The sequence below is a fragment of the Scomber scombrus genome, chromosome 12 (genome assembly GCF_963691925.1).
Source record: "Scomber scombrus chromosome 12, fScoSco1.1, whole genome shotgun sequence".
Taxonomy (NCBI): Eukaryota; Metazoa; Chordata; class Actinopteri; order Scombriformes; family Scombridae; genus Scomber; species Scomber scombrus.
This window is the reverse complement of record NC_084981.1, coordinates 12,940,490-12,964,527: the sequence shown is the minus strand read 5'-3', so window position 1 is coordinate 12,964,527 and position 24,038 is coordinate 12,940,490. Positions and strand designations below refer to the sequence as shown.

The 24,038-nt window shown below is 37.7% G+C and overlaps 1 protein-coding gene across 1 annotated transcript; it reads left to right on the top strand.

Moving 5' to 3' along the window:
• The first annotated feature begins 1,273 nt into the window (after positions 1–1,273).
• On the top strand, positions 1,274–23,003 carry prim2 (DNA primase subunit 2). Its single transcript, XM_062430923.1, has 14 exons — positions 1,274–1,317; positions 2,648–2,797; positions 2,924–3,036; positions 4,014–4,108; positions 4,215–4,335; positions 5,260–5,355; positions 6,289–6,426; positions 9,575–9,642; positions 10,752–10,824; positions 11,186–11,371; positions 17,747–17,873; positions 18,101–18,183; positions 20,223–20,291; positions 22,357–23,003. The coding sequence occupies exons 2-14, from the start codon at positions 2,653–2,655 to the stop codon at positions 22,585–22,587; spliced, it is 1,545 nt and encodes a 514-aa protein (XP_062286907.1). The 5' UTR covers positions 1,274–1,317; positions 2,648–2,652; the 3' UTR covers positions 22,588–23,003.
• The last annotated feature ends 1,035 nt before the right edge of the window (positions 23,004–24,038 follow it).

Here is a 24,038-nt window from a genome sequence, read left to right as displayed (position 1 = left end):
CTACAGCTCATTTTTGTGCCGCACATCCAGACAGTTTATCGAGCCTTGGGTGAATGTTAATTACCAAACATCAAACTTAAATATTCCCATCTTCATGGGGGAAGAAGTTCCATATCCTGTAAAAGTACCAAGACAGACCTATACAAGTAGTCCTTCATTCACAACCCTGCTTAAGTAAAAGTACAAATACATTTTCAATAAAAATGTCCTAGAAATATCAGAATAACATTACCCATTCTGCAGACAAATTGCCCTTGTAAGTGATAATTATACATTAAATCATTTTAATGTTAACCACAGTGCATCAGTGTGTGAGCTGCTGATGTAATGTTTACGGTAATGGTAACTATAAATATACAATGTGAAGGCACTATGTATGGTATAACTTTATCAATGCATTATATTCATTTTCATATTGTACTCAATAGGCTTTTTATGTAGAATCTTAATATGAGAAGTATGTTTAATGAATAGAATAAAAATATAATTAGACTGTAGTACAGTATTTGAGTAAATGTAATTAGTTACTTTCCACAACTGCATATCTCCAATAGCTGTGCTCCAAAGTTGTTTGAGTTTGGCTGGATATTATTATTGAATGTGTGGCTTTTACACTCATCACAGAACAAGCAGGATAATAATTTTCAATGTCTCTGTTAGCGCCTATCTTCTCTAAAAGGAACGTCTGCTTTTCACAGTTCTGGGTGCGTTGGATTTGGTTTCACAGATAACCCTGCACATTGTTGTTGCATCCGACCGGGTCGACGGCGAAAAAAAGAAGAATACAAAAACCAACAACCCTATAGTGCGTATTTTGGTATTTTAATGCAAAAGTGTAAGGTATCTTCTTATCCCTGCAGAGGTCGTGGCTGTCCTGGCAAGACACAGCGGATCGTGCCGAACAACAAAACGACTGCCCACAAATGTATGACAACCAACTGGTCGTGTCTATATGGTAACCCTAGATTTGCGAAGGATCTCGCGAGAGTGATAATTTTAACCCAAACCATGACCTGTCAAAGACCCTAACCAAGTGTTTTTTGTGTGTGTCTAAGCCTATCAAAACCTGAACCACATCAATTTCACGTTGCAAAAAAACCCCCACAATTATTTTATACAACGATAAACAACCCGCATAATGAAGGAACAACGCGTAAAAATCACGCGAGAGTTACTAAATCTAGGGTTACCATGTAGACACGGCGGATACACAATCAGTTGCCCTTCCGGAATCGTCATCATTTACCCGCGTTTGTTGAACAGCCCACTTTGTTTGGCGGGATTCAGTTGACAAGAAGCTACTTCATCGTCTAATCGGTAATGTAAATATAATAAATATTGTTTCGTTGTGTTCTTGGTTACACATTTTAGTTCTTGCGATAACTTTCCGCTGAGCTTGTTATCAAGCGAAGTGTGCAGCTAAGGTAACAGCTAACTAAGACGGGTTGTTATTCAATGTTTGTGTCACGTATTGTTGACTTACGTTATAGAGCTATGGCAAAGCTTATGTTATACTTAGCAAAACCAAACTGTCTCACTTACAGGCTGAATGATGTGTCCTTCGGAGGTTTAGCTTGCTTTTTAGACGAAATGAGCCAAACTGGTGCCATGCTAAAATCTCTATAGGAATAATTCACCCCTTTTATCAATAATTCACCCCTTTTATCAAATGTAAAGACACAAGACATTACACGCACGTCTGGATTACGAGTAAATGACAATTGTATAGAAAACAATAGCTTTAGGAGCCCTGTGGATTGAAGGCTGCTTTTTATACCCTGTTATTGCAAGTAAACTGGCAATCTTGACATCGTATAGATAAGCAAGATATGATAATCAATGAAGAATACATAACACCTCCACGGGTAACAAAACCAAACAATACAGCCAAGCACGATACGGTAGCTATGATTTGCTGAGTGATGTAGCCTATTTTAGGTAATCGGCACAAATAAGACAGAGAGGTCGAGCTGTTGATTGTTACCCCTATCTCCAGCGTGGTCTTCCCGGGTGATAGCAGGTCTGTGCTGACAGCAGTCTGGCAGCAGGTGCAACATCAGCGGTTGTCACTAACATAACATTTGTGGTAGAACTAAAGACGCCACTGCCTCTGGTCTTCAGACAGAGAAATTAATAATGTCTATTCGCAGGTTGAACGTATATTATATTGTCAGTATTTTTAGAGACCCCTCCCTGTAGTTCACACCCTAAGTAATGGATTATGTCCCGTTCATTAAATTGCACTTCTGAATCCATAATCATGATGACATTACTCTGTTTGCAATAGTATTAGGCTATTTAGTATAAAGTTGTAGGCTATTTAACAATTTAGGTAGATATATCAGTCATTTAAATTGACAATTGAAACTATGATATAATGAAAGTTTACAATATAAATATAAGCGGCCTCACCTCACAAAAAAAGTACAACAGATTAAAAAAAACAAAAACGAACATGTTCTTACATCTGGCCCAGTGTTTTATTGTCCTAATGTCAACAGTGTGTGTGGGGAAAGGGGTTTAGTACCTTGGTTTGTTTCAATGCACAAGTACTTGTTTGCACCTAACTGTGCGAGATGGCGAGCGCAGTGAATACTGGCCTGTTATCTGAATGTACTTTTAATATAAATCTTGCTTTAATTATCAGGCACCATGCAGTTCGGAAGCAGAAGAAAGAAGCTTAATACCGACATTCAGACAGAGCTCTATGGACACCCTCTGCAGTTTTACGGGCAGCCTCCTCTTGAAAACATCTCTCTCACCGAATTTGAGACATTTGCTGTGGAGAGACTGAAGTGTAAGACCTTGGTCTCATTCCAAGCTAATTCTTTTGAAAAAAATTAATTTGCATAGTTTTCTCTCCTGTTGTGAAATTCACCATGGTCAATCCTGATTTCTTATTTTTCTTTTAATGTCACTGCAGTGTTGAAGACCATTGAGAATTTGGGAGTGAGCTATGTGAAACAGTCAGAGCAGTACTCACAAAAACTGCAGAGTGAGATTAAAAACCTCAACTTTCCCTACAGGCCAGAGGCTGTGAGTATTGCACAGCATCAAAAGTGTTATGCTGCTTTTTCAGTTACGAGTTAGCATGTAGCTAAATACCAACATTTAAGCTTTGTCATACAATGATTTCACACAGACTGGTTACCAGGTTTACCAGCTTTAAGAGCATACAGGGCTTAGCAAGATGTTATATAAAGCCACATTATGCAGGATGTAGGGATTGTGGATTGATTTGCAGTTTTAAGTATTCTGGCTTGAGTTTATACAGACAAACAAGAATATTTTGTGTGATGGTTCAGCTGGATAAATGAGAGGCATTTTAACAGATGGCCACCACTTAAGTCATGCATCATAGTGTAAACCTACATCTTTATTTGCTGTGTACAGTTTATTATTCTTTAAGCATGTATATTAGGTCTTGCTGACACAAAATTCATAGTGAGCATCTTTGTAAAAAGGGTCAGTACCTCCAACCTCTACATGTGTATCATGTATAACAGTTAATGTTTACAACTTATAAAGCATACAAATGTATTTCTCCTGTAGGGAGAAAGTCACTGAACATACTTCTAAAAAAAACCCTTAAAAACACAAATTGTCTCACTCGTGGCTTATACGTCAGACCTGGTAAAACAATCAAGAATCCATCCATAGATTTTAGTGTATTCTTGAGAATTAAGCATTAAAGAGAAAACGTGGAGTTGAAGTTGATTAAAGAAACACTTCCTTTCCTGAACATTCATGTTGCACAATGTCATCCTTTCTTCTGCATTTAAGTTTATCCCAGTATGGTCCCTCCTTTTGTAACTGTTCACTGTTCTTTTTTCATATGGCAGGTTAGCCACATTGATAGTCTAGTGCAGACTGACATGATATCCCAAGCCCTGTTGACACTGTTACTAGACAGAATATAAACAAATTACACATGTTTCAAGATAACAATATCTGAGATGAAGCTGTTAAAAATGTAAACTAATGTAATTTAAAAATACTTATTACTCATTAAGGATGACAGAAAAATTCAGACTGGACCAACTGAATACGAGAAACGAAGAAAGGACCATATCTCCCACTTCATTCTCAGACTTGCTTACTGCCAGACGTAAGTAAAGTGTGTCATGCTTAAGTAACATTTAATGTGTTGTAATTAGTGGGTGTGTTTCAAATGCAACTAAATAAAATGTTTATTTCTCATGGGGCGTCAAAAGGGAGGATCTAAGGAGATGGTTCATACAACAGGAAGTTGATTTGTTCCGCTACCGCTTCAATCACCTACATCCAACGCAAAAATTGGAATTTCTGCACAAAAATAGTCTGCAGTATGATACAGTAAGGATTTATGTCTCTAGATCTTTTACTACACTTCATTTTAATTTGGTGCATTTTTTCCAACTTCACTCACTTTCCAGTCCAAAAACGATGCTTTTTCAGTGAAAATAACTCTTATTATAACTTATATAAATTATTATTATTATTTTTATAACTTTTTTTTACATCATACATTTCTACCTTTTCACTACTGTCCATATTTGTGACTAATCTTAACAGTGGGCTAAGGAATTGTATACTAACTTGTAAACATGAACAGCCAATTTGTTTAGATGTTGAAAGTAAGTCTAGATACTGTATCTGTATGCAAGTGAAAAAATATTAAAAATTTGTATTCAAAATGGGTACCTCTACTCTGTGCTTTTAATCATACTGTGCATTCCATTTCTAACCCAATTGTGCATTGTGTGAGACAAGAAGTTGCACAAGCTGACATGCTCAGTAGATGGTGCTGTTTGATCACAGTAACAGGGTCCAGGAAATGGGCGTTCCCTCCAAGGACTATTATAGGTTTAAATGTTCAAAGATATTATTGCCTACAATGTTAGGTATTTTTTAATAAAAGACTTAGTTGAACAAATAATATATTAGAGGGTTTTTTTTAAATACATTTTCATTTTTAGAGTACACTGTAGACTATCTAGATGGAACTGTATGTATATTTGGTTTGTGTTTTACTTGTGTGTTCTTAGACCTACATGAGGAAAGCGCAGCTGCATGTTTTCAGTGAATGGATATGAATACTTAGAGTAAAAATGGAAATACTGTTTAATAATCCATCAGAACGCAATATGTCAAGTAAGGATCAAAACGATACATTCTTTTGATGTCTTTATCTTCCATGGACCAAAACCCTCATTGAATTATCACTGACACAGTTGTGCCTTTCTCATCATTCTCTCATCCTCATCAATAACTTTTCAGGTTAGTGCCGAGGAGAAGGTGATTCTGAAGGATAAACTTGTTAACTCCAGTTACGCAGTCAGTGGAATCACTGTGGAGGGTCAGGACTTCTACAAAGTGAGTTACTCATCTGTATCTCTCACACCCACACCCTCTCTGTCTCTCTCTCTCTCTCTCTCACACCCTCTCCCTCCCTCCCTCTCTCTCTCTCTCTCTCTCTCTCTCTCTCTCTCTCTCTCTCTCTCTCTCTCTCTCTCTCTCTCTCTCTCTCTCTCTCTCTATCTCTCGTTAAGGGCTTATGCCTTTATAAAACACAGTTTCTATATTTTCTCATTCTAACCTGCCAGTCAAGTCTCTTTTTGACAATAAAACATTGATTACATCGAAGTAAACCACAGATTTGTCTGCTCAGTTCTATTTTTAATTCAGCTCCCCTACCTTCGGGCCAATGTTTTGTCAGATAGAGACAGAGCATCTTATGATGTGAAATAAATTAGCAAATATTCATCCCTGAGGCTGTTTGAATCAACTTATTGGAGAATTCATGCTCTCAGAAAGGAAGAACTTCTACTCATCCTCCTTGGGGATGCATTGACATAGAGGAGTAGTTAGTGAGCTAAACATCCATTTTATCAGTTAGCTATGCTGCATTTTATTCTTTTCTGGTGACCACATGTATATGAAGAATCTCTTTTAAAACTGTGTGCATGGGGAAAAAAATTGGCTGATTGATAGATCACTGTCATAATGTAATAATGGATTTAAGTCTACATTTGACCCATTCAGGAAACATGTACATTTCAGCAATGTTTCTGACAATCTTTTCATCAAGAGAATGTAAATCATCACACTTGTTATATTAAACATCACTAAATAAGATGTAAATCCTTGGATCACCTTAAAATATGAAGCAGCCAAAACTACAAAGGGCTGGCCTTAATGATCCTGACATTCACCATGCATGCAAGTGGAATATTAGCATACATCTTTTTAAAATGCATTAATTATTCAAAAAACCTTTTTCTTACATTCTTGTTTTTTGTTTTAAAGGTTCCTTTTCAAGACGCCCTGGACCTAGTGCGAACAAGGAAAGTTTACCTCAAAGCAGGCTACGTGTACATACCACACCAGGACATTGTCACGATTGTTCTCAATGATTTCCGTACAAGACTGTCTAAAGCACTCGCGGTAAGTGTTTTGTACTTCCTCATTGTTAGAGAAAGGATGAAAAATGGTTGTGATGCACTTGAGATCTTGTGTTTGAGAGAAACGTGACAACATTCACACGTTTTCTGCTACAGATCACGACACACTTAATCAGATAGCACAGGTTTACCACTACGTATATAGTATATGTGAATGTACAAGAATTTTAATCAATAATGGAAGCAACTTACATTATAATGCAATTTAACACCAACAACTATGAGATGAATAAATAACACTTTTCTGACACGCAGCTTCACTTTGCATTTTATAATACATGTGTTTTTGTTATTGTGTCCACTCCCTGTGCATGTGGCTTATGTTAATATACTGCATTTGACATGTACACAACCCCTGGTTCCATGTAACAAATTAGTAAACTGCAGCTGTGATTGTTCCCACTATTGCCTTGAGGGATAGTGGAGAGTTGCATGGTTCAAATGAGGGAAACAAGAATGCACATATGACATAAAATGTCTGTAGGGAAGACTGAGGACAGCTAGTATGAAAGTGCTTATTATCCCTGAGGGCGTGATGTTTTTTTTAAAGCTGTGGTAGGGGGTCTGTGAAGGCGCAGTATTGGAATAGGCCTACTTGTGCACTGTTGTATGCCCTGAGGTACATTGAACACAATTTTTTGGGAAACCAGAGGCAGTCTTTATAATACATATGAAGAGACAACCAAGGTTCGGTTACATAGCGGTGAGCCTGTCATTTAGAAGGAAAATGTGTCAGATTACATTACATGTGCGTTGGTCATGAATGTGCTTAATTCAGTGGCTAGTGTGTTTTGTTTTTTGTTTTCTTAAGAGCACCTTGCATCTTGTAATTTCCAGTTTTGAAAATGTTCTTCGTAGCCACAGACTATGTGAGAGTACTTTACCTACTTCACATTGGTGTAGAGTAAATGTCTATGATCCTTCACACATGTGTACAGAAGTATTCTTACCAAGTTCATGCAATTGAGCACAAAATGGGCCAATCAAAGGTCAGATACTGTAGATTTATCCGCATATATGTGGCATTGCAGCCTGCCTTGGTTCCAATACAACAAGAAACTCTGCTCCCATATGGAATAGCTACCACCGACTATTACTGTATTTCACTCTGGTATTTGTTGTCACAATCTTTGATCTGTCCATGTACTCATACCGGTGTACACATATGCCAAGTGTCTTCCTTTTCATCTAAAAATCACCTGACACAGTGCCTTTTCAACCCAGCTGTTTTGAGTCTCTTTGGAGCTCACTCTTCATGACTCTCTGCTTAGAAATTGCATTGGCAGTTTGAACAAGGGTTTGTGTAGTGGCTGGGTTACATTCTCCTCCCTTGTACTTAACGGAGTAGTCATTTTCAATCAAGTGCACTTCCACATAATGCATGTGTTCAGGACAAACAGTGAACTGTGCTTAGCCAGTGATCTGAAGGACTTATTTAAAACTCACGACTTGCAAACTGAAATACATATAAATACCAATATTATGCAGAGTTTTGATGTTCCTTACTTGTCTCAGAATGTAAGAGAGTTAAGTTAAGTTAAGTGAAGAGTCCCCATAGGAGTCGTTGGAAAACCAGTCTAGTAGCTGAGTAGTAGCTGTCTAATCATGAATGTATGTTGTTTATATTGCAGAAACTTATTGTCATAGTGGACAACATGTATTGATTTGGTGTAACGTGAACACGTGTCCTCCACCACTGGACAGGCAGGCCATCTTTTCCAATTTGGAAAAGAAAAGCAAAAACAAATAAGGAATAGCTTGGTCCAGTTCAGCCATTCCTCCATTTCCTGGTAATTATCCGGGCCACTAACTGTTGGAATGGAATAATGCTCCAAAACCATTTTTCTTGTAACTATGCCATTGTGTCTGTGTTACTATAATGTTTATTCTCCTCCGCCGGGGGACAGCAGGGAGACAGAAAAAAAGCGTCATTAAAAAGGCATGAAATTGAAAGCTGCTTCTCCATATGAATTCAGTTATTGGTTGGATGTTCATTTTAACTGACAGAAATACTGCAATTAAACTTTTTGTATACGTGTAAGGCAAATGGTTTAGACTCTCTGTGTTGGTGATTTGAATCATGCTTTTAAAACAGTAAGTAGACTAGTGTTAGTAAATCTTTCTGAAAGTTTGTCTAAAATTCAGTCCTGTAGCACTGTTGAGGGACACACTTTGGGTGTAAACATTGTTGAGAGAAATCACCTGATGAAAAATACCCGTTATAATTTTGTAGAGCTCATGATGGCATCTTAAAATGTTGTTTTGTCTGATCAACTGTCTCAAATCCGAAGCTATTCACTTTGCCATTATTTATGACATAGAAAAGCATCAAATCCTCACATTTGAGAAGCTGCAACCAGCAAAATTCTTACTGAAACAATTATTCGATTATCAGTATACAGAGATTGCTGATTACTTTTCTGCCGAACAACTAATTGATTAATAGCTCTAGTTGTTTCATATGTTACAGCTGTTTCAGGATGATGTAATAATGTATGAATGAAGCACTGTATGATGATTTTAAATTCAATAACCCTCTAATCAAAAACTGGAGCAAGATCAACAGACTTACAGCTGAGGGAATTTCAAGGCAGAACGTTTCTATTGTGCACAATAGAAAAAGTGTAAGAGATATGGGAGGTCTCTGTGGCAATCAGGGGTTTACAGGGGTAGTCACGCCATAACTGGATTAAATCTTATCTTAGCATTATATAACCTTTTGCAAACATTGATGAATGTTCATATACACGTCTATAAAATGAATTGTGGTGTTCCTCAAGGTTCAGTTTTAGATCCTCTTTTTAATCTTTATATGCTACTACTTGGAAACATTATCAGGAGGCACAGCTTCCATTTCCCTGTGTATTTACCCGTTTTGTCAAGCTTTGCATGTTTCTGATAAATTGGGTTAACTTTTGAGTCTTAAGTGAACTCCCTCTAGTTTTATGTGCTTTAAAGTAACTCTGCAGTTTTATACTTCCTGCTTAAGCTACGAAGCCATGGCCTTGTATTTTAATTATTGCTCTGAGTAGCACTTAATCATTGCACTGATCCTGCAGTGTGTTCGGCTGTTGTAATCCTTTGCCCTGCACTATTTACCATTACTCATGTGATGCCCATCTCTTCTGCAGCTGACGGCTCGCTCGCTACCAGCAGTGCATTCTGATGAACGGCTCCAGCCTCTCCTTAACCACCTCAGGTAAGCAGCAGGATTAATAACTTTAGCTGCCACATTGCCAGGATGTCGTTGAGACAATGTTGAGAGATTTCGCAGGATTGATCTTTGACACTGAGAAAGGTCGGGGACTTCTGGCTGGTCTGAGTCAGCTCAATCTGTCCATGCAGACAGGTCCAGATGTTTTACACCTGCATGTAGAGCCTAGCTAAGTTTGCAAAATCACTCTCATTGTTGTTAAAGTTACTCAATCCTTAAGTGATTAGGTCTATGCAAGTGTAGCCTGGTTGTAGACCTCTGAATCACTTGACACATTTATTATGACTTTGAATTACTGATTAAATGGAAGTTAAATGAAATAGCAATGGTGTATGAATTTCAGGCCTGTGCGTGGCATGTACATTGTTCCTCATACTGTATTCCTCCCTTGCAGAATTTAAAATGATTCCACCGACCAAAAAGTACCTAAAATATAGATATGTCTTATCGAACAATTGCACAGCCTCTAAACTCTGTATCAAAGGCTTCACCTCCTGTAGGTGCAATAAAATTAAAACCTTCCACTCAATCACCAATTAAAGACTTTGAATGTGAATTAGCAGCCGACTTCATTGCAGCTTCAATAGCAAAGTAGAGCAGATCAGAACACAGTGAGGGTGTTATCAGTTAGATAAAAGGAAGAACATTAATCTAAGGGTGGAAGAAGTCATGTTGCCTGATTGTTGATGGGGATTAGTGGGCAGGTTGTTTGAGATTAGTGGGCAGGAAGCTAATCTCTATGGTAGGGGGAACACAATGTGATGTAAAGCGCTGCCACGCAGGACTTGGAGTTGCCAAAGTCATCAGACTTAAACATCTACTGATAGCAGCTCAGTGGTTTTAAGTTTGTTTGGCTACAGGGGATGTATCATGTATACTTTTTAAACTACTGTCAAATTTCATTATTTTAACTGTGTGATCTTTAATTTCATCATGTTGTCTATCAATTTGATTTGATTACATTGATGAAACACGTCTCAGAAAACATGATCCGTTTTCACGGGAGCCCTGATTGCTCCTGACATGATTAATATTGCAGAAGAATGCAGTCTTATTCATCACTTTGCTGATATTTTTCGTATTTTCTTTCTAAGTCATGCCTATGTTGGACAAGATTATAGCATCCAGAAGAACGTTGGAAAAATCTCCTTGGAGCAAATTGATTCAGTAAGTTTCATTGAATCTGCTTTTGAAATGTCAAATACAAGGTGCTACTGTATTTTGCTCAGGAAGGTAGGTTAAAGGTGAGTAATTAAATTTGTATAGTAATTCTGGTGGCCCAGAGCTAGGAATGAATATAAAATATGTTAAATGCCAGATTAGTGTTGATCAGTCATTTCACATTATGATGGACATGTGACCCAAAGAAGAAAGAAAAATGGGATAAAACACAAGAACAGGAAGATTAACGTATACAAAATAAGACATTTACAGGCTCACAGACTGATAATGTATCAGTACCAGGGTAATGGTTAAGCCAAAACACTCCATATCTCTATATTAGTCATTAATTTTTGTCTGCTTCCAGCTTTCAGGGAAGTCCTTCCCACTATGTATGAGGCAGCTCCACCAGTCCCTGAGAGAGAACCACCATCTCCGCCATGGTGGCCGCATGCAGTACGGCCTCTTCCTAAAGGGTATCGGCCTCTCTCTGGAGCAGGCCATGCAGTTCTGGAGGTCAGAGTTCGTAAAGGGCAAAGTGGATGCAGACAAGGTAATGTCAGCAACATCAATACTGTAATATTTGTACTTTTTTGAGTTGCAAAAAAAAACGTGACAACTGTCCATTAACCAAATTAATTTACATAATAAAAAATGTTAATATATGCACTTTACTGAATTCAATCCTATATATAAACTGAGATGGTCTCATTGTCCTGTGATAGGACTAAATGCAATTAACATGTTTTTAAAAAAAACTGTATTTTCAACAGTTGGAACACAGTTCCTCTCCAGAGAGCTGTTCAACACTCTGTTTGGTACTGTTTTATTGGTGATGAAGCAACCCCATCAAAGCTGTATTGATTAAAATAAAGTTTACTGGTATCATTATTTGCTCACAGTGCTGTGATGAGACTAATGAAGACTAAAGCGGTTGTGGGTGTAATAGAAGACACCGTAAAGACACAAGTGCCTTTGCAAGAGAGGGACGACACTTCATGTGAACATGACATGATGACCTTTTTAGATGTTTTTATATGGTAGCCATACTTTCATTTAAAAGTTATTATAACCGAGCCAGAGATTTCAGTCGAGAATATCTACAGCATGAGGTTTTGTTTACTCATGTAGATAGTTGTAGTTATTTTATAGCTGCAGAAAAATATATACTCTAAAGGCTCTTTTAACTTCCTGCTATGCAGTTGCTGGCCTCTGCCTCTGGAAATGAGATATAGCCAATTCAGACACAGACTGCTCTGTAATTTTAAATACGATTATTTTGAGCCATTCTCAGTGCAGCTACTCTGGGACTCAATGTTGAGATACTAAGCCTTGTATAAGATAAACACCTAAGTTCATGAAACATGAAAATGAGATTTTACGGTCTATTGTGGTGAAAGCTAAGAATTACATTAAATCATAAATTCCATCTACTATTTATGGATTTTAACTTTAACTGAAAATAGTTTGCATGTGCATTTCTCTGCCAAACTATGACAGTGGATCCCTGAATACAAAAACAACACAACAAATTTAGTCTTAAAGATTTATAAGACAAAGTACAATATGGATGGCACAGGGCTGCCATTATTTCCATCATCAATTAATCTACCAATCGTTGTTTGATTCATCAGTTTATCTATAAAGTAGAGAAAAATGTTATAATTTCTTAAAGGTCAAAACAACCTCTTCAGGTATCTTGTTTTGCCAAATAAACAGTTTAAAATCTAATGATATCCTTTTTTTTTTTAAATCACGTATAACAGAGAAAAAATTCAAACTCACACATTATAAGAAGCTGACACCCCTGAATATTTGGCATTTTTGCTTAAAAAAATTACTAAAAGGATGATTCAATCAGGGGAAAAGTTGTCGATTTCATTTTCTGTCAATCGACCAATTGATCCATTGACTAACCATTGCAGCTCCAGTCACATCTCAAATGGAGCAGTCTGGACTGAAACTAAAATGTATCAGTTGTCTTAAAAGCATCTAAAGTATAAAACATTAGTTTGTATTTCATAATGAGGTTACAGTTTTACATTTCTCCCATCTCAACTCCACAGCAGGGGTGGTTCTTTGAACTTTATTCAAAATATTCCTCTTATTTGAAATTCCTTGTGTTTGATGTGTCATTCATTCACCTGAGCTACAGCCATCTAATTATTGAATTTTTAAAAGCATGTCAATCAGCATGATCTGATTTCACCATGGCACCATGATAAGAATGGTCTCCTCAGCCAGCTGAGCTCTTTTGACCGGATTGTAATAAATGTATGACTTATATTTGTAAACTAAAAGCTTCAAGAGTACTTTCTCAGACCCACGCTGATAAACACCCATACACAGCTTAATCTCACACTCAAGTACATTTTTGAGTGCTCATCAGAATACGGGGTATTTACCAGCATGCAAGATGAGTGCCAGGAAATCATTTAATTGTGTTGAGTTGAATAGACACCCAGTGCCGCAATCTGGCACAGTGGTGCATGTGGAGGGGCCTCGAGCCCCAAGCCGTGTTGTCTTTGAGTAATGATTTGTAATAGTTGATCACATGGCTGGCATCCCTGCCATGTCACTCCAGGTTGCTCAAACTCTTTCCAGTCTTGTGACACTTTTACATCAGCCAGACATCCAGATAATGTGTCCGAACATTTTGTGGGAATATCTAGAGCCTCAGTTTCCCTCCAGTGCCATAGTTTTATTAGTAATGAGGAGACACATTAAAGGAAAATAAAGTATATTCCGGCCAGACTCTGATCCACAAAGGTACACAGATAATTCTTTATGTTGTTGGCTTTTTGAAGTTTAGATACTACAGCACTTGTGAGGTTATTCCCATCTCTTTACAGGTGACATAATAACAACTTTGTAGAAAGAAAAAGGGAAAATAAAAGTGCACAAATGTTTACTTAGTGAGAGACATCTGAAATGTCTACAATCTGGATGATAAGGACAAAAACCTAAGCTCTGCCCAAAATCCTCAGTGATCATGGTGTGAATAGCAACAAATTCAGGAGTTAAGTATTACCATTTTTTGATATCAAGAAATGTAGCAAGTCTAATTTGTAAACAAAATAGAATTTAAACTCCTCAGTTTTAATCCAATTCAATTTACAGAGTTACAAACGTCCACTATTTAAAAACAATTAGGGATCATAAACAGTAGCATACTGTTGTTTCATTATTATTAATTGCAAACAACACTTGTATTAATCCAATACTGGTGGTATAAACAATACAAACAGGGTTGCATAACTCATCATAGATTAACAGTGAACAGAAATATCAGTAATTTGTGTAGCTCTCTTTTGCACTGCAGCACCATATTTAAGAAAGTCAGGACAGCTATTTTTGACTTGTGGTTTTTTCTCACTCCCTAAAGATTTAATTCAGTATGAGCACCTACACTTAAACATTTTATTTTCAGATGAGTTCAAAGTTCTTTTGTGTTGTTACAAAAACACAACATCTTTTTCTACCTTCAGTCTCTCCTGCTCTGGTGTCTGTTACTGGCCCTCAATGAGAGCCTCATGGTAACTATATCCTACACTGCGTTCATGTTACAGCACTCTTTGGTGCCCCATTTCTGAGTTGGCACAGTTCCCGTGTACGAGATCCCACAGAAAGTGTGATGGGCTCCGCACACAAAGCCCAGCTCTTGTTCCACAGCACAGGCAAGAGAATGGTGCTGACCACATCGCAGCTCTCACAGTGATGTATGTGTTGTGTCAGGGACTGCACTTTGTGGCAGGCTCCACAAAGCCTGCTCATTAGTATGCGACAGGCACAGAGAAAAAGATGGGAGCCAGCGATGCCGAAAGGGAGGCCTGGAGGAAGAGGCAATGTAATATTAGACTAGAGGGAGAGAGAAAATTGATGAAATCAACTTGATCTATCCATTTTTCTTGCCAAGGAAGTTAGCCTATTCATTTGGAGAAGTGTCTATTTGTACCACATTTTGCTGCGTTGTATCGCCTTGGGGTAGGACTGCGTTTGAACTGCTTGTTTTACAGATGTTAACTTCATGTTAATTAATTTCCACTAACTGACACCACATCTTAGGTATGGTTTCCTCTGGGCTCTTTTTTCCAACTGTGGAAAAGAGTCGTTGACACTTCATAGTAACCACTGTTAAAGTTTGGTTACAAAAGTACACCATGTATATAACCCTGGTATTTTCAAAATGAGCCCCTGGACCCTTTTATATCACCCCTAGACAAAGAACCCAGAATCTTAGTTATGTTTTGGCTCTGCCTCTTGTAGAGATCAAAGAGGGATGATTATTTCCTCAGCGACTTTTTTCCTCCCCCTTGTTTCTTGTAAATACAATATGGGTCATTCTTTCATTTAGAGTGTAGGAATTCATTATGTAGCTGTAATGATTAGTTGATAAACAGCACATTTTTATAATCAAACAGTAGTTTTATTCATATCTTAAGCAAAAGTGCTGACAATTTGCGGTTTCTAGCTTCTCAGACGATACTATTTAAGGCTTTTCTGTGTCAAACATGAGAATAAACTGAATATCTTTTGATTTTGAAAACATCACCAGGAACTCTACATGATTAAAACTGGCATTCTCTACTGTTTTCTAGACATTAATTGGAAAATAATGTACATATTATTTAATAACATAAACTACATAAAAGTAATATGTCCCATTTTTTAGGATTTGCATTGTTTACCCTTTTAAGTAGTGCCACTTTTACAACACATACATGGTCCCTCAGCTTTGGATATCATGATATTCTGATCTTAAAAACATCTTAAATTGCACAACCTGAGTGTACTAGTTATTCTCCTGCTTTAGATTTATGAAAAAAACAATGTGGGCTTTTTGCCTACAGAATTGGGCTAGCGAAATTAAAAGCAAATACTTTGTTTTGTAATTGTGTAACAGCAATTACAATTTACAGACCTAAAATGTGAATTCAATTATTAGGATGTGGTATTCATTTTTGGCTCTTTCACAGAGTGTCAAACGTCTAAGCAGGTCAGCATTTAGCCTTATTTCTGTGTTGTTGGGACTTTGCAATTCTAGTCTCCATTACCTTTTTACTTTAAAACCTTCCTTGTGCGTTGTGTAAAAATGACCTTTTTAAAAAAAAAAAAGCGGTCAGTTTCTTCTTTCCGCAACATCAAGCTTCTTAACTTGTGTGCGCTTGCAGTGTTACTGTCCCTCACCTTTTTATTGTTTCAAAGTGTGAAAAGGCCTGTAGTGCAGATTAAAAAGGAAAGTATTTTAATGGTATTACATTTAAGAGGGATTGGAGCTACAGGCACATCAGTCACTGTGGACTCAGTTTAAGAAGCCATGCCAAGTTTACACACACACATATGTACTTAATCCCTTTGATTGTGTCCTATTTCTCTGTCTCACTGCTGCAGGTTTTTGTGAATGTGTCCTCGAGTGTGTGTGTGTGTGTGACGTGTGTTTGTGTTTGTGTTGGGGGGTGTTACAGTGATGTAGCCCCATGAGCCAAGATGTGCACTAGAAGAGTGTGGCTCGTGTCAGCATATAAGAAAGAGCCAGTTTAAAATCTGTTGCTCATGTGAAGATGCTGCATATCAGAACCAATGTGTAATGTCATATCGTTTCAAATTATCTATCGTTTTTTTTTTTTTTTTTTTTTTTAGATCACAGGATCTTTTTAATGTTCTAATTATTTCACATAATACATATAAAACACACTTTAGTGCCAGTGGACTCCAGAGTCCGTTTAAATAGAGTAGGGGGGTTCTTAAATCTGGAAATGGCCTCTTGAATCCTCAGAAGCTCTTCATAATTCATATTTAATTTATTGTACTTAAAGGAGATTTTATGTTTTTTGAAATTGCTACTGCAGCTTGTCAAATTAGCAAGTTCAAGGGTTTTATTGCAACATTAATGTGTTATGATGGGTGCAGTCATGCTGAATGTATTCTGCCACTGTTGAAGCACACTGTGTGTATTTTATTGTTTGATTTTCAGAGGCAGGGAACCCGTAATTCATTTTTAAAGGTTGCACCAAAGTACTGTACATATAAAAAGAGTTCACTGTGGAGACTGTGTAGAGTGACCCCCATCAAAAAGGACGCTATAGGCATGTGAAGTGGGCTTGCAGAAGTCTGACCCTTATTCATACCTTTCATTTGGTATTTTGGGAGATTTTCCCACATGTGTAAATCAGGGATTCTCATTGTTTGATGAATTCAAACCCCATTTTTGATTAATTATTGAGTCCATAAATGTCATTGTGATGACAGTCCAGAACCCAAAAATACTCAGTTTACTATCACATGAGGGAAAACAAGCAAAAACTCACGAGTAAAAATCCGTAACAAGGTATAGTTCAGCATTTTGACTTGGAAGTTCTCTGTTAATTTACTGTTGAGTGTATTTTTGATTAATCTACCACTATACAAGCCCATAGTAATAAGTGTCTTATACATGCTCATGCACATTTTAACAAGAGTTTGGAATTCAGTGTTTCCAATGACCAATGAATATTAAATTTTACATTTTTATGCGGACACACGCCTTTATCACGATGAGCACCACTATGTTTCATTGCAATTTCCCACATTTAGTTTTTCTCACTGCAAGTTTCATGAATAAATTAATGTATGTTTTCTTTATAAACAAATAAAAAACATACTACTCCTTGGGTTATATCAAATAACTCTTGAGGACAAAGAGCAAAAGCAATGAGAGTTAAAGATGGTCATGTTACGGTATCCATAATTCAGCTATCTGGAGTGTGGAGACACCTCTACAGCAGGTTCTCTCTAATATCTCTATATTTCATTGAGGAAAACAGCCTGTCAAAATTGACATGATGTATGACAATGTCTCTTTTCACCCCAACCTTGTCCCTCTTACACCTTCATCCTCACTAATGCTTTCCTCTCACTTCTTCTCTGTTCTTGTTCTCTCTCTCTGTAGTTTGACAAAGCATATGCCTACAGCATCCGCCACATGTTTGGCAAAGAAGGCAAGCGAACAGATTACACCCCCTACAGTTGCATAAAGGTGATTTTGTCCAATGCACCCAGCCAAGGCGACCATCATGGTGAGTTGACTGCTGTTAGACGAAGCTATTACAAGTTATAAGACATTCAGTGGTCATTATCAGGCTTTTTAGATGAAGTACTTGGCCCTGAAACAGTGACATGTCTAAATGGAAGTTTTCATTAGCAAAATACCGAAAGTCTTTCTATCACTGCAACAAGTCATACTCTTATTTTCTAGACATTGAATGTATTTTTATCACACTTAATATTTATCTCATGTTTGCAGGATGTCCGTTCCGTCACAGTGACCCAGAGCTGCTGAAGCAGAAGCTTCAGGTCTACAAGGTGTCTCCCAGTGGAATCAGTCAGGTGGGTGCTGTCCACAATGGTCTCATAGTCCTCAAGTCACCACTTCCTGCTTCTTACTGGTGACGTTTTCTCCATTATATGTATCTCTCCTGTTCTCATGAAACATGACATCAAAAACAGTTGTAGTATACACAGCCTCAAGAGACTGGCAGCAGAAACGTTGAAAGTTGGTATAGTATAGCAGAGCAGAGGGCACACACTAACCTATGACTGAATTCTTATGATATACATGCAGCACAGTCCTGACAATAGTCTTGTCGTACAAAATACAGCCTGAAAAGACTAAGAGTTTGCTGCCATGGTAGCAGCTCTGTGAGACTTTACTTATTCATCATGGTGCTTTAAGCTACATATTCACATGCTTACAATGTGGCATTCTCACACTCAGAAGGAGGAGAGAACTACGTGAGAACTTTGAAGAGAGATGAAAAATGAGATAAAAAAAAAAAAAAGATTCACTCTCTGGAGGTACTGAATTTCATCGAAATACATGCAATAATACAGAAATAATGTGCTACAAACAAAAATGCCTCTACAGGAAATGTCAGGGGATCATCAGTCAGTGGGGACCGTGAATGTCTGTACAACATTTCACAGTAATCTATCCAGACTGACAGATCATTATTGCCATCCATAGAGCAACACTGTTGGCATGACTAAAGTGATCTAATATGACCATTGTACTGTACTGTACAGTTGGGCGATGGGACGCAGGCCTGGGAACACGCCCCTAAGCCACCCCGCCCTGATGGAGGTTTGAGGCTGTCACAGCTGTCAATCATGTCATGATTGGCAGCATTTTTAAATGTCACTAATTAAAAACAAACTTATCAGACAAATGAGCACCTGACCATACATAAGCGTGATAACTGCCTAAAATGAGAGAAACATCTTTGGGAAAGTCCAAACCGCTAATATGGAGGGGACAGGCTTTACGACCTATACTACAACCAGCCACCAGGGGGCAATCAAGATGTTTTGGCTTCACTTTTGGGGAGCTGTTCTAACGTCCATATTTATATACAGTCAATGAATATAACTCACTGATTTAGAAACAGAGATATTCAAATTCTATTGATTTGCTTCTGTCTCACATGCTAAACTAAACATTTTCACTCAATATTTTTTTTTTCTAAAAGATACACTACAGTAGTAGAGTCAGTAATGATATGATCAGCTTCCAGATATTTTCCTATGCTCTTTGGAAGCATGCGTAAAGCATGAGTAAAGCTCACAAATAGAAAGTGAAGTACTAATGTTACATCAGTGTGATTTCTGCACTTGCGAAAAACAAAGGAAAATAAAATGAATAGTAGTTAGCACAAGTCTTTTTTCCCCCATTATATTCCACTGAATAAAACTGTAATAAAAACAGCACCACACAGCACTGATCTAACACCAGCCCCGGTGTTGAGCATGCTGGCAGGCTGTATCATGCTGGAGGCAGCCTTCAGGAATGTAAAGAGTAATGAGGGAGCCAAATGCAGGCAGAGTCCTCGGAAGAGTCTCTCTCTTAGTGAATGCAGTAAGACCTTGAATTTATTTTTCAGCAGGTCAGTTACTCAGAGTATGCTGTCACGCTAACACTACATAGGTTTTAGCACAAGAATAGAGCCCTTGTGTGACCCAGCCAAAGCCCGGGCTTTAAAATATCTGCTCACACGCTGCATTTTTCAACTTTAGAAAACCAGAAAAGATATTCTTTTTCAACTAAGAGCTGACTATGGACTTGTACACAATATTTAAATTGGTCCAAATAAGATGATCTGTTTTCTTTACATTTGCAAACATTTTTTGAAGGATGTGTTCGCTGCTGCTGTTTTGATTTATGGGGAATTTTCATTTAAGCTGCTGCCCAACAAACAATTTTGAATAGAGGGTTGCAACACTACAAAATGTTGACAATATCTTCTGTAAAAGTATTGTGTCAGTGTCTAAATAATAACACTTAAACAGTATGAAGAAAAAATGGGACATTTGTTTTGTTAAGTATTATAACTATCTTTCTAACCCATAATTATGGAATTTCTTCCTTGCAGATACTGGAGCTGGTTAAAGGGATGCACTATCAGCTGGCGTGCCAGAAGTACTTTGAGCTGACACACAATGTAAGTGCAGATTTCATTTCATCCTGGAGGTAACTGGGTCTACCAGGGGAAGGGGTTTTTCCCATTGATAAGTATGCACAACACATCTTCACTTACTGCCGCTGTGACATAGTGAAGCCAAAATATCTCCTCTCCATGAGCTGCCATCTTGCTTGTGTGGCATATTTTGGAGCCAGAATCTGTGCAGAAGAGTTGGGCAGTGGGACGACGTTTCAAAGAACATGCCCCCTGTGTTGTCCCACCGTCTGACGGAGGTTTGAACACAGCTGTCAATCATCATGTCATACCCCCTTTTTATATTGTATAATAACTATGTAATAACTAATTTTCCGAAAATTAGCAGAAAAATTTGCACTTGGACAAACATCAGTGTGATAAGAATGACCTAAAATGACAGAAACAGAAAACAAAAACAATTATTTGACTTTGTTTACTTAAAAAAAAAAAAAGTTTTATTAGTTTGGTTCATGGCCCATCTGCAAACAGGGGGTGGGATATATGACCTATACTGCAGCCAACCACTAGGGAGCGATCCAGATGTTTTTTCTTCTTTTTTAGTCCTGATGTCCATATTTATATAGAGTCAATAATTTGTCCTCACATCTCAGGCATATAAGCTCAGGAGAGACCCAGAACTGTCACCACATCCATCACTAGTTGGCTGTCAGAGCCACGTTTTATTTTTATGGGGTTATTGTCGCATTTGGATCTTTTTTTGGCCCCGTTGATACTTATTTAATTTAATCTGTTTCAGTGTGGATGCTTGAGTCATCATCCCTTTCAGTCACACTCAAGGTCCTCGTTTTAAAGAAAAGCAGTGAATGAAAAAAAAAACCCACATCTTAAACTCTCAACGTATTTTCACTATGAGTCCATGTCTCTCAGCTGAGTTTGGCATTCGCACACATGAACAGTAATCAGTTAAATACATGCCCTTGTTTAGTTTTTTTCTTTGCTTCATCACATTCACACATCTAACCGCTTTAATATAGAAGAAATATTGCTAGAGATAGAGTTCATATTCTTGATACTTCAAAGACTGTGACTGCACATAAAGAATTCATATAACATGAAGAATATTCAGTTTACACTATTGCATCAATTGTTCATTCTTCTTCACAATATTAAAGCAATATAACAAAAACACACAATGCTACCCTGATTGCATGTGTTGTCACAGCTGAGTCTCATGGTTCAGTATGCTCTGATAGGATCCATGTTACTAGTTGAACATCTGCTCTGAACTCATCTAGAGAGAACATGCTGGGGTAACACTGGGCTTCTTGGCTCACTAGTTAACATGGAATGAAAAATGCTTCGGTCATGTATCTCACTTACAGCCATTATTTGAACATTTATTTAGTTCGTCCAAACAATTGATGAAGAAAAAAACAAAGATATTCTGTTCTGCAGTCTTGTGTAAAATTAATTCATTTGCTTTGCGGGACAATGCATAATAAGCATTAAATTCACTTTATTGAAATAGAAATAAGGGAGTGAACAGAGCTTATATCAGATATCTTTTTTTAATGAAGTAGTAAAATCCAAATATTATTTCCTATTTAAATGTATAAATTACTTAAAAACATGTACAGGTGTAATAGAAAAATATAATATCTTCTTAGCTTAATTTGACACTTGACTATGACACTGTTGTGTACACATCTCTTATAGTAATATTAGAGGCTGTAAAAGCATCCATCACAATTACATAATTATTGCTTTAAAAAAAACATGAGAAAGGTCACTCGAATTTCACCCATTAATTGATTGTTACTGTTCGTTTTTACTCATCGTGAGTGATAATGACATTTTATTTTCCTGACGGGGCATTTCATCTTTCCGCTGTCTTCTGACGGGATAGTTTGCTGGTGACTTAGCTCACTAATGTGGCCGTGTGAGCCTGCTGTCCTCATTATTGTTAATAAATGAGTAAATTAGCATTCCACATCGACCCCAATAAAGCAGCTGTTAAAAGATCGTCTTATGAAACATGACAACTTTGAATCAGTGTAATATGTTGTGTATATTTTCTCCTTCTCTTTTCTTGTTTTTTTGATACCAGATTGAAGACTCCAATTTCTCACTCAGTCACCCCAACCAGTACTTTGTAGAGAGCCAGAGAATTTTAAGCGGAGGTAAGGACATAAAGCGAGAGATGGACACTCCAAAGAGGTCGCAGGAAAACTCTGCTGCCAAAGGATCCAACACAACTCACGAGGCAGCAGCAAATCCCTCCCAGGATTTGGCAGACATGACCGATGAACAAATAGACTCTTTCTTTCAAGATGCCTGATTTTCCTTTTTCTTTTCTTTTTTCTTAACTTTTATACATGTAGAAATAAATGTTTGTTTTTTCTATGGAGGCTCATGCTGGGGAATCATCCATATCTGAGTTGAATCTTAAGACTGGCATGATAAGTCCTCTCAGTAATCTCTCAATGATTTGTTGATTTATTCTCAACATAGACAGACTGAGTTAACCTTGATGAGACATTATTCCAACGTCAACATCAGACCATCAGAGTTTTCTACCTAATAAAATTCTTGTTACACTTGTTAATATGTGATTCTGCATGATTCATTTTGAGTACTTAACCCCTGTTAAAAGTAGTTTTTGTTTTCCCTCCAGTCTGAACTCGCACAGCTTTTACTCAGTCTCGGTGCACAGTGTTTTGGCAGGGATGTGGTTTTGGGGGCTAATGACTAGAACATTTCCCAGCTGTCTCAGAAACAATGTCATTGTATTTGCTGGCAGGAGTGTGGATAAATGGTGGCAGGAGGGTGGATGAAAATAAACAATTTTCACAGTTGTATTATACTGCTTTGGAATATTGCCTCCATGTGTACAATGCAATTTATTCACAGTATACGTGGTCAGGAGATATTTCCTCTCCTCTCAAACTTCTGTCTGCTGTGGAAAAACGGCGGCTGTCTGAAAGTCAAGAACCTTTTTGTTCTGCTGAGTATCTGTTGCATTGGCAACACGGGCTCCTCTAATCTTGCCTCTTCAGGAAGTAGTTTTGTGCTCTTTTTTGTCTCCACTCTGATTACGCATCTTTACAAGATTACTAACTTCAGATCCAATTAGAGGCCCAGAAGAGTGGCCCTTAATTATGTGAATACAAATGTTTTGCAGGAGGCCAAAGCAAGGAAGTAGTAACTTGAATGATTGATCAAATAAAGCCTTAATGATTAGTTTTAATCTAATTTGATGTCCCCTGCTGTGTTTAAAATCTGTTTTTGCACATTTTCTCTATGGACTTCTCTGCTTCAAAACTTTGACACATTCAGACTGCAGTTCATCACTGCTTCCCTCCTGTAACATCAGAGCACAAACAGGCTTCCTCCACCAGAGCTGCACAGGGCTGGAATTAAATTAGGGTTTAAAATCCAGGCATGATGGTTGACATAGAGAGGATTTATTCAATATAATAAGGCGAGTGGATAACCGTGCACAGCCGGGCTGTTGTCAGCAGGAGAACCTTGATGTTTAATATTTGGTAGTGCATGACTGCTTTTTGACAAAGCTGGCACTTTCTTAGACTGTGGGCAGGCAGTTGACTATAGACAGCATTTCTCTCTTCCCAATGGATTTACAATCATTAGTCATGAACTTGCTCGCTTTCGTCGTGCGATTTGTTCGCTTCCTGTACTTATTACATAGACGAGAGGTGTTCTGGGGTTTGGCGCATTATCCAAAAGGGGAGAAATATAATCCAGGACGTAACCACGTTGCTTTTGTGA

Excerpts from the sequence above, each read along its gene's own strand:
- prim2 (XM_062430923.1), top strand. The coding sequence starts at position 2,653 with ATGCAGTTCGGAAGCAGAAGAAAGAAGCTTAATACCGACATTCAGACA. Across the intron at positions 3,037-4,013 it reads TTCCCTACAGGCCAGAGGCT|GATGACAGAAAAATTCAGAC; the intron begins GTGAGTATTGCA and ends TTACTCATTAAG. Across the intron at positions 17,874-18,100 it reads CAGCCAAGGCGACCATCATG|GATGTCCGTTCCGTCACAGT; the intron begins GTGAGTTGACTG and ends TCATGTTTGCAG.